Here is a 16,113-nt window from a genome sequence, read left to right as displayed (position 1 = left end):
CAAATGACATAAGGTATATTGATCTTCTTATACGGAAAGAAGACAACTTGTTAGGGAACCGAAATCCTGTTGAGGTGATTTTAAAACTTAATTTGCAAAAGTTAAATGAGGATTGGTATACCAAATTGGGCTAGACTACTTGTTTCTTTTGTTAATGGGTACAAGAACTTCTAAACCAGGCTTATTTCAGACTTCAACTTTTACCCGGAGGTCTGGAGAAAGCTGCAATCGATAGGATTTCGCAAATCCTCCCCTTCTCGAAAGAAAGATCGTGAAATTCTTTTTTTCTTCCTGCAGGGATCAGGAGATTGGATCTAGCCGTAAAAAGAATGATAATTGGTATAAATAACTCACTTCTTGGTCTTCGATCCCCTCAGTCACTACAAACGCCCCTGATTAGTGCAATAGAATGTGTCTATTTATCTATCTCTTTAACTCGAAATGAAAGCAAGTTTTAAAAAAGGATCTTAGAGTACGTTAACTCTTGAGGTTGCTCACAGGCCTAGATTTCCCTAGAATGGAATAGAACTTTTAAGCAGGTTGAAACCTGAGAGTCCAAAATGACAAGCGGGCACGTTTGCACAGTACTCCATACACTAATTTGGCTACGGTAGATTCTCATATCAACCTGACTTGTACTAAAGATTTGACCAAAGGCATTGCTAACCATTGTCAATGAGCTTGATATAATTGGCTTAGAACATCTCTAGTGGTTTGGTTAAAAATTATGTGTTATATGACATAAAACGTATGAAGTGGGTCCTATTTATTGTTTGTTAAGAGTGTATAAATTTAAAAAGTGAATATGTGTTGTAGTGGTGTAGTTAAAAATATGTTGTAGTGTGTGTGTAGAATTCCCTTCTCCTAAGGACCACTTTAACTTAATAAAATGAGGACCTCCCTTTCCCGATAGAATTTCGATAATCCAAGCCGCTCAATGTGTTTAGAACGTAATTTTAAATGTACCCGTGAAAAATCAGCAAAAAAAAAAAAGACCGGAAAAGCTTCATCCGAGCAGTTTTTGTTTGTTTTTTATCGAACGGTTCAAATAAAAACTGCTCGAATGAAGCCCTTTACGGTCATTTTTTTTACTGATTCCTCACGTATACTCTTAAAATCACATTTTGAACACATTGAGCAGCTCGGATCATCGAAATTCGAACGAAAAATGGGAGAAATGGAGAGGTCCTTATTTTAGTTAAAATAAGGACCTCCTCATTTGAAAATAACTGTATATATATATATATTAATGTGGACCCATCCCTTCCCCTCTCTCTCTCCCCTCATTCGTCCCCCCCCTCTCTCTCCTGCCATGCCAGGCTTGCCAGCCCTCTCTCTCCTCTTCTCTCTTTTTCTCTCTCTTCTCTTTGTATTGCTAACTACGTTGCTATAGTTAACCATGCATTTAACTTTTGTTAAAGTTAGCAAGCCCTTAGCACAACCACAAGAAGCAAAAAATCAAGCAAAAGTTAGCTACCTGATTTTTGTCAGTAAAATCTGACCCTAATAATGGGTTAACATAACCCATTAGAGATGCCCTTACAAACATATGACCTTGATCATTTTAGGATTTAGGATTTAGGATTTTCTCTCAGTGCACGGCCTTCAATAAATTTTCTCTCAATTATTATTTTCATTTTCCTCTCTATCTCTTCCTACACATTACCCAAAATTTTAAAACCAAAATCCCAAAACGGACAAGCCCTATAGGACTCTGTTAATGAGCATTTATGATGGCACTTGATGAATTCCACGTGCATAATCCCTAGTGGCCCCAAAATTTGAAATGGTTGGCCTCCTTGGTATTCGAACGTGCGACTTCATGGTCAAGAACTTATTGCTTTATAATGCCGACTTTACCAATCCCTCAGGATTTACCAACTTCTCTTTTCCTCTTTCCTTTTTGTCCATTTCCATTTTATAAACGAATGTTCTTGTTGTATGAAAAAAGCCAAAAGATGAACTAATAACCTTAGTTTAATCGACGACATCAGTCAATTAAAGGTAGATCTAACATTGCCTTGTATCTAATTACTCATTCCACCAACAAAAATCATAAAAAACTTAATGCATTTTACCATTTTGTTTCCTCAAAAAAAAAGTTTTAGCATTTTACAATCTCGTTTTTACTAACAAAAAAATTGCCAACAAAAACTTTTTTTGCTACAGTAACTCTACTCACAAACCCATCAATAGCTTATTCACTACCGGAAACAACTTGACATTGCTCCACAATTTATTCACTACCGGAAACACCTAACAACTTCTCAACCACAAATAAAAATCTACAATTATTTCATTACCAAAAATACCCCCAAGGAGCAAACAAGATTTGATGAAGCAAATGAAATTACATAAACAACAACTAGTGAAATTACATCGACAAAAAACATATGGGTGGATACCCTTCTTAGACGTGTAAAATGCAGGCACAACATCGGTAATATTGCAAGCGAAATTACATCGACAACAACTAGTGATGAACAAATAAAATTCTTCAGACAAACAACAACATTTGAGGCTCCGTTCTTGTAAACTTACAAATCTGAAACTTATTTTGGTATTTTTTACTTTTCGTAAATTTTTATTTAGCTTTTTGTCATAATTTTTGGGGTTAATCATTCGTCTTGAAAACGACGAATCAGAAAAGTATAAAAATATAGACCGATATTGAAAAATTCATATAAGACGGCATTTTAGACAAACAAGACAGATGTTTAATACTTTTTCCGTCTTTAGTGATTTTTTTTTTGCTTTCGGTCATAATTTTGTACTTCAAAGATCCTCCTCTCGTTGACACGGACAATTAATCCATAAAAATATCACGCAAATCTAACAAAAATTCAAAAAAACGAACAAAACACACAACACAAAGAAGAAAATTATGTTTAGAAGAGCGGAGCCTAAATATAGAGGTGTGCAGAAAGTCGAGGCTCAATGGCAGCAACAATTGGGTTCTTCCGATGCGTAGTCAGTCCATATTCCTCCTCCATGTCTACATCTTCGGGCTTCACATTATCAGGTAATTCCCACTTAAATCCATGTACCAAGTTAGCCAAGATCGACTGGACCAACACTAGTCCAAGCCGGTAGCCAGGGCACATCCTTCGGCCCGAACCAAAAGGCAATAGCTCAAAATGGTGCCCTGTCACCTCAATATTTTTCCCGAAAAACCGCTCTGGTTGGAACTCTTCTGGTGCCTCCCAATATCTAGGATCTCTGCCTATACTCCATATGTTTACAATTACATTAGTTCCTTTGGGAATATCGTAACCTGCAATTTTGCAATCTTCGGTGGATAAATGGGGTGCAAGGAATGTACCAACTGGGTGAACCCTTAAAGTCTCCTTTACTATTGCACCAATGTAGGGAAGGTTTGGGATGTCATCCTCTTGCACCCACCTATCTCTTCCAATGACTCTGTCTAGCTCTTCTGTTGCTTTTCGGACGAGTTGTGGTTGTTTTAGGAGCTCAGATATTGCCCATTCCACAGTCATTGCTGATGTATCTGTTCCGCCAAGTATTGGGTCCTGAAGTTAGTGAAGAAAGCAAGAGATTCTCAATCGATTAGATCGAGATGGTTGCCAACGTTGCAAAATATGGACACTTAAAAAGAGACGGAGGAAGTAAACGTTATCGTCTCTGTGGAGCACATACCGAACCTTGCTATGATTATCTAGTCTGTTTATTTGATAAGAGTTTGTTTTATCAGCTACTCTTTCAAAAAACAACTGAATTGAACATGGTAAGTACTTGATCGAAAGCATTAAATTTTTGATATGGAATTATTCAACAATATAGTTCTCAATCAAAACTGTGATCAAAAGCGCTCAATTTTTTTTTTCTATGAAATTGAATTGATTTTTCGCAAGATTAAAGTAAAAGAATAAACGCTCTGAAAAAATAAATGGGTTTAATCATGAAAGTAGGGCATGGTATTGTCTTCACATAGAGTGAGTAATATTCATCTATATTTATAAGTGGGTGAACAAAATTGTATTCAATTCAAGGTTTTTAAAAAACTGTTTCGGGAAATATAACCCTATCGGTCGTCGTGTAATGGTGTCGGGAGTATCGAATAATACATAACAGGAATCAGTTGTAGCGATCGTGGATTTTCAATAAATTATCTTGGACTCAAAAATATATATTTAATTGTTTAAATCATCCATATCGTTGAGTATCAGCCGTGCACCAGTCCGCGAATCAGAAACAGATCGATCAATACGTAACAGGAATCTGTCGATACTCATGAGATTTTTCATCTCAACAATACATCAGGTGCAACGGTATCAAAAGGCTAGCTAAAAAGCCGTAAATGGCCAAAACCAATGATTTAAATTATTGATATATCAAAGGATGATCTCACTTGAACTAGCTAGGCTTCAAAGATTAAGAATTTAAGAGAGTAATAAAAAAGCACCTGTAATAAGCCCTTGACACCATCACTATTTAGCTTAACCTCAAGATTTGGATCATCAGCAAGTTGCAAAACAACATCCACCATATCCTTAGCCACAAAATTATCCTTATCAGCTTCCCTCTTGGCCTTGTGATCAGCTATCACAATATCATGAAACCTGTCAAATTTCTTGTGCAGAGCCTTCATCCTCTTCACATAACCCTGCAAATCCAAGAAACTAAGCCATGGTATCCAATCCCCGATATTGAACACCCCATTAAGCAAAAACCATTCTTCCATCATCTCCTTCAGTTCTTCCAGCTTTACTTTTGAAAAAGACCGATCTGATTCCGATACGTAAAAGTACTTTCCTCCCAATGTCATTCTGGTTATATTCGCTAGCGTGAAACGCACCAATTCTTCCCTGATTACAGTTTCCTTTCCCGAGAGGGCGTAAAGGCGCGACATCAGAGCGTGCCTTTCCTCCTTGCGAATGTACTCGTAGGAGTCGATTCGCTTCAGGCTGAAAAGCTCACTGAGGTAGATTCTTCGAGCTTGACGCCAGTAGGGCCCGTAAGGGGCCCATGACATGTTAGAGTAGTTGTAACTTGTGTATTTGCCGGCTGCAAGTGCGGGCCGAGAAGCAAAGGTTTGGTCATGTGTTTGTAAGATTTCCTTCGCCATTTCGGGAGAAGAGATGACGACGATGGGGAACGAGCCGAATTTGAGTTGCATTATTTCGCCGTATTTTTGGGATAAGTAGTGGAAGGATTGGTGGGGAACTGAACCTACTAAGTTTAAGTTCCCTATGATTGGCCATGGCTTGGGGCCAGGCGGATATTTTTGTTTGTGGCGGCGGCGGCGGCTGAGGGTGGTGGTGAGGTAATGGAAAAGGACAATTAAGAGCATCCCCAATGGGGATGTAAAACCAGGTGCTATAGTTATAATAGCACCCAGATGTAAAAAAAATTGCTCCAATGGGGATGTAAAATAGAAATTTCAGAGATGTAAAATAGCACAAATGGAAAGGGAGATGTATATTTGCATCCCCTTTTGGCTGCAGCTATAAATGGACAGGTCATCACCAACTGATTGTAACAGATTTTTAGAGGGCCGGAGTTACCTAATCTCGTCGGAAAGTCAGTCGGAAATTGCAAAAACATGCCGGAATTGCAAGAACACGCCGGAAGCTTGAAAACTGATTCAGGTCCAGAGATCACCGTCTCCGACCCCGATTCTTGACGATCCATGGACGGCGCAGGTCCGGAGATCACCATCTCTGCCGGCTGTGCTCCTTCCGAAACCCTCATCGATTTCCCCAGCCAAGATTTCCCCAATCTTTGGAGAGAGAGAGCCAATCTTCGGACGGAGAGAGAGAGGAGGGGGTCTGCTTCAGAGAGAGAGAGATGGGTCGTCTGGTTCAGGTGGGTGGGGGGCTCTGGTTGTGTTCGTAGAGAGAGAGAGAGAGAGAGAGAGAGAGAAAGAATAGATGAAAGGTAAAGTTGGGTTGGGTTTATCTCAGCCAACTGGTCTTTCATTAGACCGTTGGTTTTTTTTTTTTTTTTTTAATTTATTAGGATCCAACCATTGGCTTCCCAAGGGATGTTTTGATGAAAAAAAATTTGCTGGTCTTTTTTTTTTCATGCCTATAAATGTGTGTTTTAAATAGAATTTTACACCAAAAAAAAAATTCTCCATTCTTCACAAACACCCTCCAAAAAAAATAGTGTATCAATTATGATAGACGGAATTCATAGTGCGAGAGAAAAATCGTTCAACTCTGATCAAGATGAAGCAATTTTGTAATGATGTGGTTGAGAATTGATGGGAATAAATGGATGAAGTAAATGATGTAATTGAAATGGTCGAGAAGTAAAAAAAAAATGGGATGGAAGTAATTTTTTTTTTCGAAATAATTTTTTTTTTTAAGTCCTCAATTATCGGATACCAAAATTATTTTTCAACGGAAGTAGTACTTAAATTAGGGTTAAAAAAGTTGAGGAAAATTAAGGAAGAGAAAAAGTTAGTTAATTATCCATCCTTTTTTTACATCTCACCATTGGATAGTGGTGGATTCTATTTTACATCCAACTAACTTTTAACCACTTTTTACATCTAAAATAACTATCCATCCCCTTCTAAAATACATCCCCATTGGGGATGCTCTAAAGCTAGCCATGTTAAGGCTTGAACAACACAAGTAGGGGCCTCCATTGGGAGTTGATGATGGTAGTGGTTAGGGTGGTGATTTATACTTGCTATTTGGAGCCAATAGCACGCAAGTGAGGTCACTAGCTCTGACCCCACTTAGTTTCTTAAATGTGGTGCTCTTGCTTTGCGTGGAGTTTGTGTCCCCCCCCCCCCCCCCCCCGCCCCCCTCCTTTTTTTTTTTATTAAGTGTCTATGTCAGTTTACGAGTATTTCGACTAATTCTGGAAGTTAGAGAAAAGCCCCTGTAAGGATTTTTTGAAGAGCAGACTTATCTAGTCCATAATAGGCATGAGAAGGATTGAATGGGGTGGCCCTCTCCCCTATCTCGTTCTTAATATATCTAGCTCTTCTTGCCTTCGAATGCTTGTCAGCTTGCTTCTCCCCCTAATTTGTAGTACTTCTCCTAATCTTAACGAGTGACATATTTGAGAAATAAATCCAAAACTTGAAACTCTTTGGAATGATATTTTAGGTGTTTTACATTTCTTTTGGTGTCAGGTTTGTTTTCAAAAAGTACCAGATCAACCACCATATTCCTCGCGCTTGGGGCAATGACGCAGCTAGTGAGGTAATAACCAAGGCGCGTCTATTGCTGATTGAAAACTATTTCCAAACCCCCTCTTCGGCCTCGGGTTCACCCCTTGGCCGTTGAGAATTTCAATATGTAATCTTACCGGCAAATGAAGATAACTTCATAATTTTCTAATTAAGCAAAACAAGTGGATGTTTTTTTGTTTTTTCATATATCCAAACCTTTCTAAGATGAGACTCGAAGAATGGGGAAAGAAGAAGAAGAAGAATTAACTACAAAATCATAAGAAGCATTTTAGACCAGATCGATTCAACCTTGTCTTGCAATCAAAGCGCATACTTTCTTAATGGATTATTTCTAAAATATGTGATTCTTCAATGGTCTTCCATTGTATTTTTTGAAAATTGCCCAGCTCTTTTGCTAGACAGTTTTTTTTGATAGGCAAAATTTTATTAAAAAGCGGGAAGAAGAAAAGAGAAATCCAACAAAAAGTTGGACAGTACATCAAATGAGCCGAAGTCCAATCCCTAAAGTTGGAGAGAGAGAGAGAGAGAGAGAGAGAGAGAGAGAGAGAGAGAGAGAGTGTGTGTGTGTGTGTGTGTGTGTGAGTGAGTGTGTTCTTTATGCATCAGGATTTCAACTTTGGAAATAGACAAAATTAATGTGGCACATAAGTCGTGATTCTTGCCCGGGAAGATAGGTAAGGAAGGCGTCATGATCCCAATTTGGAAAATGACTTGTGCAGCTTTTCAGGAAAAGTCATTTTCCTTTCGTTGGAGGAAAATATTTTACGTGTAAAACATATTTTCTTACAATTTATGCAACCAAACACCAAAAATACTAGAAAATATTTTACGCTCAAACAAACAGATCCTAGAGAGAGAAGCCAAGGAACCATGCTAAATAGAACCAAACAGCAGAAATGATAGTTGTGCAAAATATTACTATCACGTAAAATCATTTACATGGAAAATATTTTTTATTACAAAAGATTTTATATTGAAACAAACGAAGCCTACATGTAACTCGTGATTTTGGTCAAATGACATAAGGTCTATAGATATTTTTGTACGGAAGACAAGATATTTGGAAACCAAAATCCTGTTGATGTGATTTTGAAACTTAATTTAGAAAAGTCAAATGAGGTTTGGTATACCAAATGGGCTAGAATACTTGTTTCCTTTGTTAATGGGTACAAGAAACCGAGTATGATAGAATACTTAGAAGTCTAAAATCTCAATATTTATTTTTATTTTTTATTTTTTGCAGTAAGTCTGAAATTCTCAAATCTCATTTGTTGATAGTTGTCATCAATTGACGAAATGAATATACTATGCTTGATCTTTTCGTCTTCGTTTGGCTTCCAATCGTGTGAAGAACCATTTCGTAAATGTGAGCATGCTAGTAATTTCAAAATTTTATCTTTGCAAAAAATAATAGAAATCAAAAAGAATATACCAGGCGAATGTAGTGCCCAAAAAAAAAGAGAGGAGAGGATATGTTATATAAGGTTCTTCTGTCTCAATCACTACAAAAAAAAAAAAAATCGATAACTCTAGAGAATGTAAACATGTAATAACCCAAACGAGATGATGGAAGCGATTTCGTCTGCCCAATGTATCTTTGTAGGCAAGCCTTTAAAATTTCGTTTATTGGAAGGGAAGGGGCCTTGTGATTTACAGAACTGGTAGCAGGAGTGGTGTCAGCCCTAAAGCATCGTGAATTTTTAATTTTTAATTTTTAATTTTTTTTTTTTTTTTGGGGGGGAGGGGGGGGTTGGGACGGGGAGGGGAGGGGGGAAGTTCTAGGCGTCATATTTTGGGGGATTAGGGGTCTCAAGAAGGTGTAGTTTTGTTGCATTTATGGATTGGCCAAACCACCTCCAAAACAACGTCGTGTTGGGGGCTGCAAATACAATGCTTTCATCTCACTGCAGGGACTCAGGTTCCACATAGAAATCAATAATCTTCATGCCTCTCCGCGAGTCGAATCATTTCACGTTGTTCTCCATTAGGTCATAAAACCTGTGTCCAAGTTCATAGTTTTACATGGCTCCTTGAGCATTTTATCTGGACTTAAGAGAAATTTTTGGGTGCAAATTGGGTATAGTATACGCTATATCCAAGCGCGCATCCGAGCCGTCCAAACATGTTTTGGATGGCCAGAATTTTGGAGAGAGAGAAAGAAGAGAGCGAAGAGTGTTCAGGAGAGGAGAGAGAGAGAGAGTGGTTAGATTTGGGCCGTCCAAAACATATTTGGACGGCTCGGATGCATGTTGTTGCGGTACCCGTTGTGGTACCCAATTTGCACCAAAAAACTTCTGCCTTACATACTTCACATTATGCAGAACATTATTTATATACTTCATAAAGTCAGTCAACAGTGACTTGAAGCAATCAGGTTCAATCAAACGACGAAGTCCTATCATTAGCAATGAGCGGTGGCCTTTGTATTCACTTTCAGCTTTCCTTAGTACTCCTGTGGATTCCTCTGCAGTATTTGAAGCATCAAGCATGGATTGTTACCTTGTCGTCTGGTACATAGTTGGCTAACAAATACGTAGTTAGTAGTTCACTTCAGCGACTCAGCTAACATGAATTATTCGCTTTTGCTGCTAACGGGGATTAGGCATTGAAGTCCATGAGCAATAGCTTCACTTTTGAGCTGCCCATAAGTTTCATTCCAATCAGCAAACCGCTCACATCCCAGCGTTATGAGTCTAGGAAATTCGCGACAAACCAGTACGCAAAGATTCTTAAACAATTTTAAAGGAAAGATCAATGAATAAATGCCGATCAAAAAAATATTCATGAATAAAGAAAAACATCTGAAACCAGAGTTGATCATTCGGACCTTTGTGTGGAGAAATGTTGACATCCGAAAGCAGAGACGATCATTCGGACCTTTGTGTAGAGCAAGAGTTGGAAAAAAGTATATAACAATCAGACCTCTGAGAATATTTCTTGCATTGGTGCCTCAGATTCCACATTTCGCTCAGCGCCTCAAAGAATCTGGAAAAAAAACCCCATTAGAAATTGATTTGGAAAAAAAAGCACAACTAATTTGTGGCACATTTACTACTTGAAACCTTCTTTCTTGCACAGAGTTACTTCAAATGCTGTCACGACTCAGGGCTGCTCTTCTTTGATCGTCACCGGAGGTAGACATCATCTCATCAAAATGGCTTGATGTGTAAGATCAAAACCTATAAAATAGAACTGATTATTAACATTGAACAGAGATGTTAGTCCAAAAAAAAATGCAATTTAAAGAAAAATGCAGAATGAGAAATTACCTGATTGACAGGGGACTATTCATGCTTTATCCTCATGAAATGTATGGTTCAGTTCAGCTCATGGCAGTATCTATCAATCTGTAAGCTTGAAAATTAATGCAAAATAAACTAGGTTTGACGACATCCTCCAAGTTTAGGAACCATGAAAATAAGCAACTCCCAAAATAATGTACCTCGTATTCGGACACAAGGAATATTAGCGATCTTGAGCCCCTCTTCGCCACTTTTGAATTGTTTCTTTAAAAGGGGACAACCGCGTACAATCAAATTTTGTAAACTGGTGAGGCGTTGAATTGCTTCCAGTGAGGGCAAACTCATCAGGTTAGGGCAACTCCAAAGGGTTAATGATTGAAGAGATCAAAGGTTACCCAACCAATCCGGGAGAGCTTCCAACTCCATGAAATCTGTAATTTGCAACTCTTTCAAGGCAATGAGATGCTGAAGTTGATGAGGCAGATGCTTGAGCTCTTTGTCATCCTGTAAATATAGAGACTCCAGGGAGATGAAGGGGCACGGTTGGGCAAACTTCACATTTGCAGCATCAGCACTTGAGAATCCACCTACCACCAAACTTTGAAGGCTGCTAAGGCAGAACAGCCCCTCCCCCCAACAACTTGCCAATCCTGGGCTCTTTTGGATTGTCAGATCCTGAAGGGATGTGAGGCTGCGCAATCCATCTGAGTCTGCCATTATCAACTGAAGGCAAGAAGAAATGTGGAGCTCTTTAAGAGACTTTAGGCAGTTGAATACTGCTGCTTCCGTGTCTTCACAAAAAGACCTTAGGTTGTAGCAACCATCTATCACTAACTTCTCCAGAGACGTTAGGTTTAGTAACTGGGGTGGAAAATAACACAGCTTATTCAATCCCCGTATTTCCAGACATCTTAGGATTTTGCAGCTTTTTTCAAGCAGATCTTCAACTAAAGTTATAATATTTTCCGAATCCTGATCTGTCAATATGTTCAAGGAGGGCCTATGCGTCAGGTTATATGATCTTTCAAGGGGCAAATCAACTAAACGTGTCAAGGATGAGATCTTTATCCTCTCAATGGATAACGAATTACCTGGAATGGTTATTAACCGGGGGCACTTGGAGAAGGCTAGGAAAGAACTCCTTCATACTCATGGCACCAGCGATCAACGATGATATTTCTGACCATTCTCCTAGGTTCATCATATTACAAAGAGCAAGTTTTCTCAATGCTGGAAAAACAGCCCCTGCTGCTGCTGCTGCTGCCCCACCGGTAGTATTAGTGTGAATGCCTGCACCTGATCCATAAAATTCAGAACCAATACGCTTCAGATTATGAAGGCCATCCAGTTCAACAATTTCAAGATGTGGAAGGTGTCCGAGTGGTGGGACTTGCTCACAAAGTCTGCACTCATGCAATTTGAATCTCACCAAATTTTGAAGTGACCGAGCATCTCTTGTTTGCATCCACGACGCAAACCTTAGTCCTCCAAAACCTGAAAGAATTAATCCCCTAAGGTTTTTGTGCGGTTGAAGTCCTTCCAACACTTCTTCATGCTCAACGCCTGATTCCGTAATCCCCCTACGCCACCAGTGGTACGCCAACTCTTGGATGTTTGGTTTTCCCAACATATTTGCTGTTTTTGCTTCTTCGCTATTTTTCACGCGTTGGAGGTGGTAAATTTTTAATTTACCTCTTAACTTGCGTCAGCATTCCAGCTCAATTTTGTGGCCTTTATCCTCACCCACGACAAAGAAAGTTAGTGTCCGCAAGGAAGTCAAATTTTACAAAAGTTGCTATCACCCATACAAAGATGTTTCAAGCTAACCAATTTGTGGAATTTTTCAGGAAACTCTGCGACAGATGGCAATCTGAGTGTTTCCAAATTGTAGAACTTAGTAATATAATCTGGCACTTTTTTTAAAAAAGACTTGGAGAAGTTAAGATATTTCAAATGTATGAATTTGGATATTGAAGTCGGAAACTCTTTGGCACCAGATTTTACTCTACTCAAAGCCAGTATACATTTGACATCTTCTGTGTTTATGGGGAGAGCCCAGTTAAAAATAGTGTTCTTAGTCTTCCAACATTTTCTTTTGAAATTTGCAACCTTGTTTCTTCCCCGAGACATAACCATAGATGTTTAACCTCGGGATGATCCTTCATCTCACTAGCCTCCAAAGCCAAACAATCACCCTCCGAGACACTTAGAGCAAGATCATGCATAAGATCATGCATCTTACAACTTCTAATATTATTGTACATATCCAATTTAACTTCTTGAAACATTGACCTGCGCAACAAGATATTAAAATTTTCATTACCTACATCTTCCACTTCCCAATTTGTTCCTGAAAGAGGCAGAAGATAACCTAGCGCCATCCAGAGCTGAATCAACTCATCCTTTCTTATGGTTTTGTCCTTCGGAAAAACAGAACAATAAGCAAAACAATGCTTTAAAGATGGTGATGGTAAGTCACCGAAACTAAGCCTTAATACTGGTAGGATTCCATTTCTATTACCAAGTGAACTCCATAATCCACTCTTCTCGATAGACTCCCATTAACTTTCGTACTTCTTAGTCCACAATACGCCTCCTAGTGTGTTTATTGCTAAGGGCACACCCTGACATTTCTCTACCATTCTTGTACCAATACACAACAAAGATTGAGTTTCTCTTGGCCCTCCATTTACAAATGCCTTTTTCCTAAACAGGGTCATACTATCCTTAAGTGGTAGTCTGGGCAAACGATGAGAAAGACAGGGAGATATTTTTTGCATGGTTGATACTACATCCATGTCACGGTTTGTGACTATAATTTTGCTTCCCTTGGAGCCACCTATTCCTAGCAAAGAATTTCTCATGCACTCCCATTCGCTTTCACTTTTATTCCAAACATCATCTAACTCTAGCAAGCATCATCTAACACTAGCAATTAGCAAATACTTTTTGCCATTTAGTTTTTCTCCAAGCTATTTCTTTAGTCCTTGAACGTTTTGTTTCTCTGATTTGTTTCCAGTAAGAGATTCAATCAACTCATTCAACAGCCTTTCAACTTTGAAATTATCAGACACACAAATCCACATTCTCTCATCCCCGAAATTTCTCACAACCTCCTCATGATTGTAAACTAGCTAAGCAAGGGTTGTTTTCCCTAACCCGGCCATTCTTATAATGGCAATGACAGATAAATCTTCTTCCACATCAGAACGGAGCAACATGCCTATCACTTTTGAGACATCAACATCCCTCCCCACAACTATCAAATCATCAATATAGGGTACAGTCCGCCTGAGTTCCCTAGGTTCAACGCCACTAGTGCCTATGAGGTGATCTGCGGGTGTAAGTCCAATGTCTTTTGCGCTATTGCAAATATCATCTAACAACGAGTTGATAGTGTTGACCTTGTTAGCCATCACGAGACCAAGTGCGATTTGATTTTTTTCGAGGGAGAAGAATTCACGTACCTTGTTTCTCATTCGGTTTTGTACCTCACACTTCCTTCGATTGTATTCGTACTTCAACTCATCCAGTAGATTCTCGGCATCGCTGGTTACAGCATTGAGGCGCTCTAGCCACACTGTCAAGGGTTCTGATGTTATTCTTCGATTCTCAGCTTCACTTAACAGAGCTTGAGTCATTGTTAAGCTTTGATGGAGCTTTTTGAGGTTTCCCTTGAAACTCCATGCTAGGCTAATCTGCTGGTTCACAAGGGTAATCAAGTAGTCCAGAATTACCTAAGCATAAGAGTTGTGAACAGACACATCCATATTTTTTCTTCTCTTCTGGGACAAGAATTAGCATAGAGAATACTCCAAAGAGAAGGGAATCGTATAGAACAAAGGGCTGCTCTGTTTGGAACTAGGGGAGATACGAAGAAAGGAAGAGAAAGTTTAACAAATTCCCTTCCCTTGGTTAGTTCTTAAGGAAAGAGCAAGTAAAATTTCAAACACAAATTAAACTTTTTCTCCAACTTCTCTTTAACTTTCCCTATTTTCCATTTCTTTCTCCAAGTTCCAAACCGAGAAGAAAAGCCTAATCTCTATTCTTGCACTCACCAATGTCACATTGCCACTCCAGCACACTCGACTCTTTTCACCACCTGGTTTCAGAGAGAGGACTTGTTCTTTTGAGTTTGGTGACATTTTGTGTGTTGAAATAACTACAGGTGAAAATCGCCTAATAGTTTGTAAGCTAGGAAAGACCGTTCAATTTCAAAGACCTAAAAGTTTGTCTCCAATTAAGATTTAGGCATGAACCCTCCTAGGAGTTGTTGATGATTTTCTTGAGTCAGTTCATACAAGACTTTGTCCTGACGTTGGAATTGGTTGTTCACAAAATTTGTTGACGTGCGCATAATGTGACTAATATTTTGAGATACTATAAAAAAAAAAAAACAAATACTGAAAAGGGGCAAGGGGACAGTGGTTCAATTAGAGGTAGGAAGGAAAACTGAATAGAAAATTGATATTTGGGCTCTACTTTTTACTGATGGTGCTCCACTTTGTTCATAATAAAAAGTGGAACGCGAAAATCAGTTTCCAACTGAATAATTGTTATAACTTATGACAGGAAGAAAAGAAGCTGAAAATTGAACGTACAATTTATTCATAAGACCCAACAACTTAAATAGAAGATTACATGAACTAGCATACCACTAATTTAGGAACCAACTAACAGTTGTACCAGAAAACAAGGAACTGAATCGAAACAGATTATCCCACTACTAAGACTCCTATAAATCTGGTAAAGCAACAACCTCCTAAAGACTAGTACAATCAAAGACTTATTCAAATTACAAAATAAAACCAAAAACTTAACACCCTCCCTTAAACTGAGTGCTCTACTGACATTCAGTTTAGAAAGAGTTCTTCACCTGCCCAGCCCTTCCGGTAGCGTGTCGTCCCTCTCAGCTTGCTTGTTGCCGAGTAACCTTGCAGCTCTCTCCGTCAAATTGGATTCTCCATTGAACAAACACTGAGTTAGCTCCGCAGCTTCATGAACATTCCCAACTTGAGGGGTTTGGTCATAATATCTGCAACTTGATCTTCACTTTTGCAAAAGATCAGATCAATAGTTCCATCCTTGGTGTGGTCTCTTAAGAAGTGAAACTTCACGTCAATATGTTTGCTTCTTCCATGTAGAACTGGATTCTTGGAGAGTTTGATTGCAGAGCTATTGTCACAGAAAATTGTAATAGCACCTTGCCTCTTGAAATAAAGCTCTTCAAGAATTTTCTTCAACCATATTGCTTGACAGACACATGAAGTGGCAGCAACAAATTCAGCCTCAGTGGTTGATAAAGTGACGATTGGCTGCTTCTTTGATGACCATGAAACAGCCCCTGAACCTAGCATAAAGACATACCCCGAAGTGCTTCTTCTATCATCTTGATCTCCAGCATAATCACTATCAGTGAAGCCTCTCAAATCTGATCTTTCTCCCTTCTTGTAGAACAACCCAAATTTCCAAGTACCTTGCAAATATCGAAAGATCCTCTTGGCCACTAGAAGATGAAACTCAGTAGGATTCTCCATGTATCTACTAATGAGATTCACAGAATACATTATGTCTGGCCTTGTTGCAGTCAAATACATTAAACTTCCAACAATTTGCAAGTAAAGTGTGCTATCAACCTTCTTTGCATCATGATCTTTAGTTAGCTTCAGACCAAACTCAGTTGGTGTGCTCACAGAATTG

General features: G+C 38.8%; 2 protein-coding genes, 1 long non-coding RNA gene and 1 pseudogene across 3 annotated transcripts; 1 reads left to right on the top strand and 3 right to left on the bottom strand.

Annotated features, from left to right (window-relative positions):
- Positions 1–2,825: 2,825 nt before the first annotated feature.
- On the bottom strand, positions 2,826–5,712 carry LOC131299523 (dimethylnonatriene synthase-like). Its single transcript, XM_058325114.1, has 3 exons — positions 5,526–5,712; positions 4,424–5,337; positions 2,826–3,530 (listed from the first exon to the last, which is right to left on the bottom strand). The coding sequence occupies exons 1-3, from the start codon at positions 5,710–5,712 to the stop codon at positions 2,904–2,906; spliced, it is 1,728 nt and encodes a 575-aa protein (XP_058181097.1). The 3' UTR covers positions 2,826–2,903.
- A 1,434-nt stretch (positions 5,713–7,146) lies between these two features.
- Positions 7,147–7,286, top strand: LOC131302197 (U4 spliceosomal RNA; annotated as a pseudogene).
- A 2,286-nt stretch (positions 7,287–9,572) lies between these two features.
- On the bottom strand, positions 9,573–10,543 carry LOC131299928 (uncharacterized). The gene is made up of 3 exons (XR_009190820.1): positions 10,441–10,543; positions 9,999–10,350; positions 9,573–9,864 (listed from the first exon to the last, which is right to left on the bottom strand). It is a non-coding gene; the product is annotated as an uncharacterized LOC131299928 (long non-coding RNA).
- A 1,646-nt stretch (positions 10,544–12,189) lies between these two features.
- LOC131299522 (disease resistance protein RGA2-like) lies at positions 12,190–14,054 on the bottom strand. The gene is made up of 3 exons (XM_058325112.1): positions 13,573–14,054; positions 12,523–12,705; positions 12,190–12,418 (listed from the first exon to the last, which is right to left on the bottom strand). The coding sequence occupies exons 1-3, from the start codon at positions 14,052–14,054 to the stop codon at positions 12,190–12,192; spliced, it is 894 nt and encodes a 297-aa protein (XP_058181095.1).
- Positions 14,055–16,113: the final 2,059 nt, after the last annotated feature.

The sequence above is a fragment of the Rhododendron vialii genome, chromosome 9a (assembly GCF_030253575.1).
Source record: "Rhododendron vialii isolate Sample 1 chromosome 9a, ASM3025357v1".
In the NCBI taxonomy this organism is placed as follows: Eukaryota; Viridiplantae; Streptophyta; class Magnoliopsida; order Ericales; family Ericaceae; genus Rhododendron; species Rhododendron vialii.
The sequence above is the reverse complement of the archived record's forward strand: the minus strand, read 5'-3'. Positions and strand labels throughout refer to the sequence as shown.

Coding starts and splice junctions, on each gene's coding strand:
- LOC131299523 (XM_058325114.1), bottom strand. CDS start 5,712: ATGAGGGTTTCGGAAGGAGCACAGCCGGCAGAGATGGTGATCTCCGGA. Junction 5,338..5,525: donor TGACTTTCCGACGAGATTAG/GTAACTCCGGCC, acceptor TTATAACTATAG/CACCTGGTTTTACATCCCCA. Junction 3,531..4,423: donor GTGTCAAGGGCTTATTACAG/GTGCTTTTTTAT, acceptor CACTAACTTCAG/GACCCAATACTTGGCGGAAC.
- LOC131299522 (XM_058325112.1), bottom strand. CDS start 14,054: ATGACTCAAGCTCTGTTAAGTGAAGCTGAGAATCGAAGAATAACATCA. Junction 12,706..13,572: donor GCCATTATAAGAATGGCCGG/GTTAGGGAAAAC, acceptor CTTGTTGCGCAG/GTCAATGTTTCAAGAAGTTA. Junction 12,419..12,522: donor TGTCTCGGGGAAGAAACAAG/GTTGCAAATTTC, acceptor GGCTTTGAGTAG/AGTAAAATCTGGTGCCAAAG.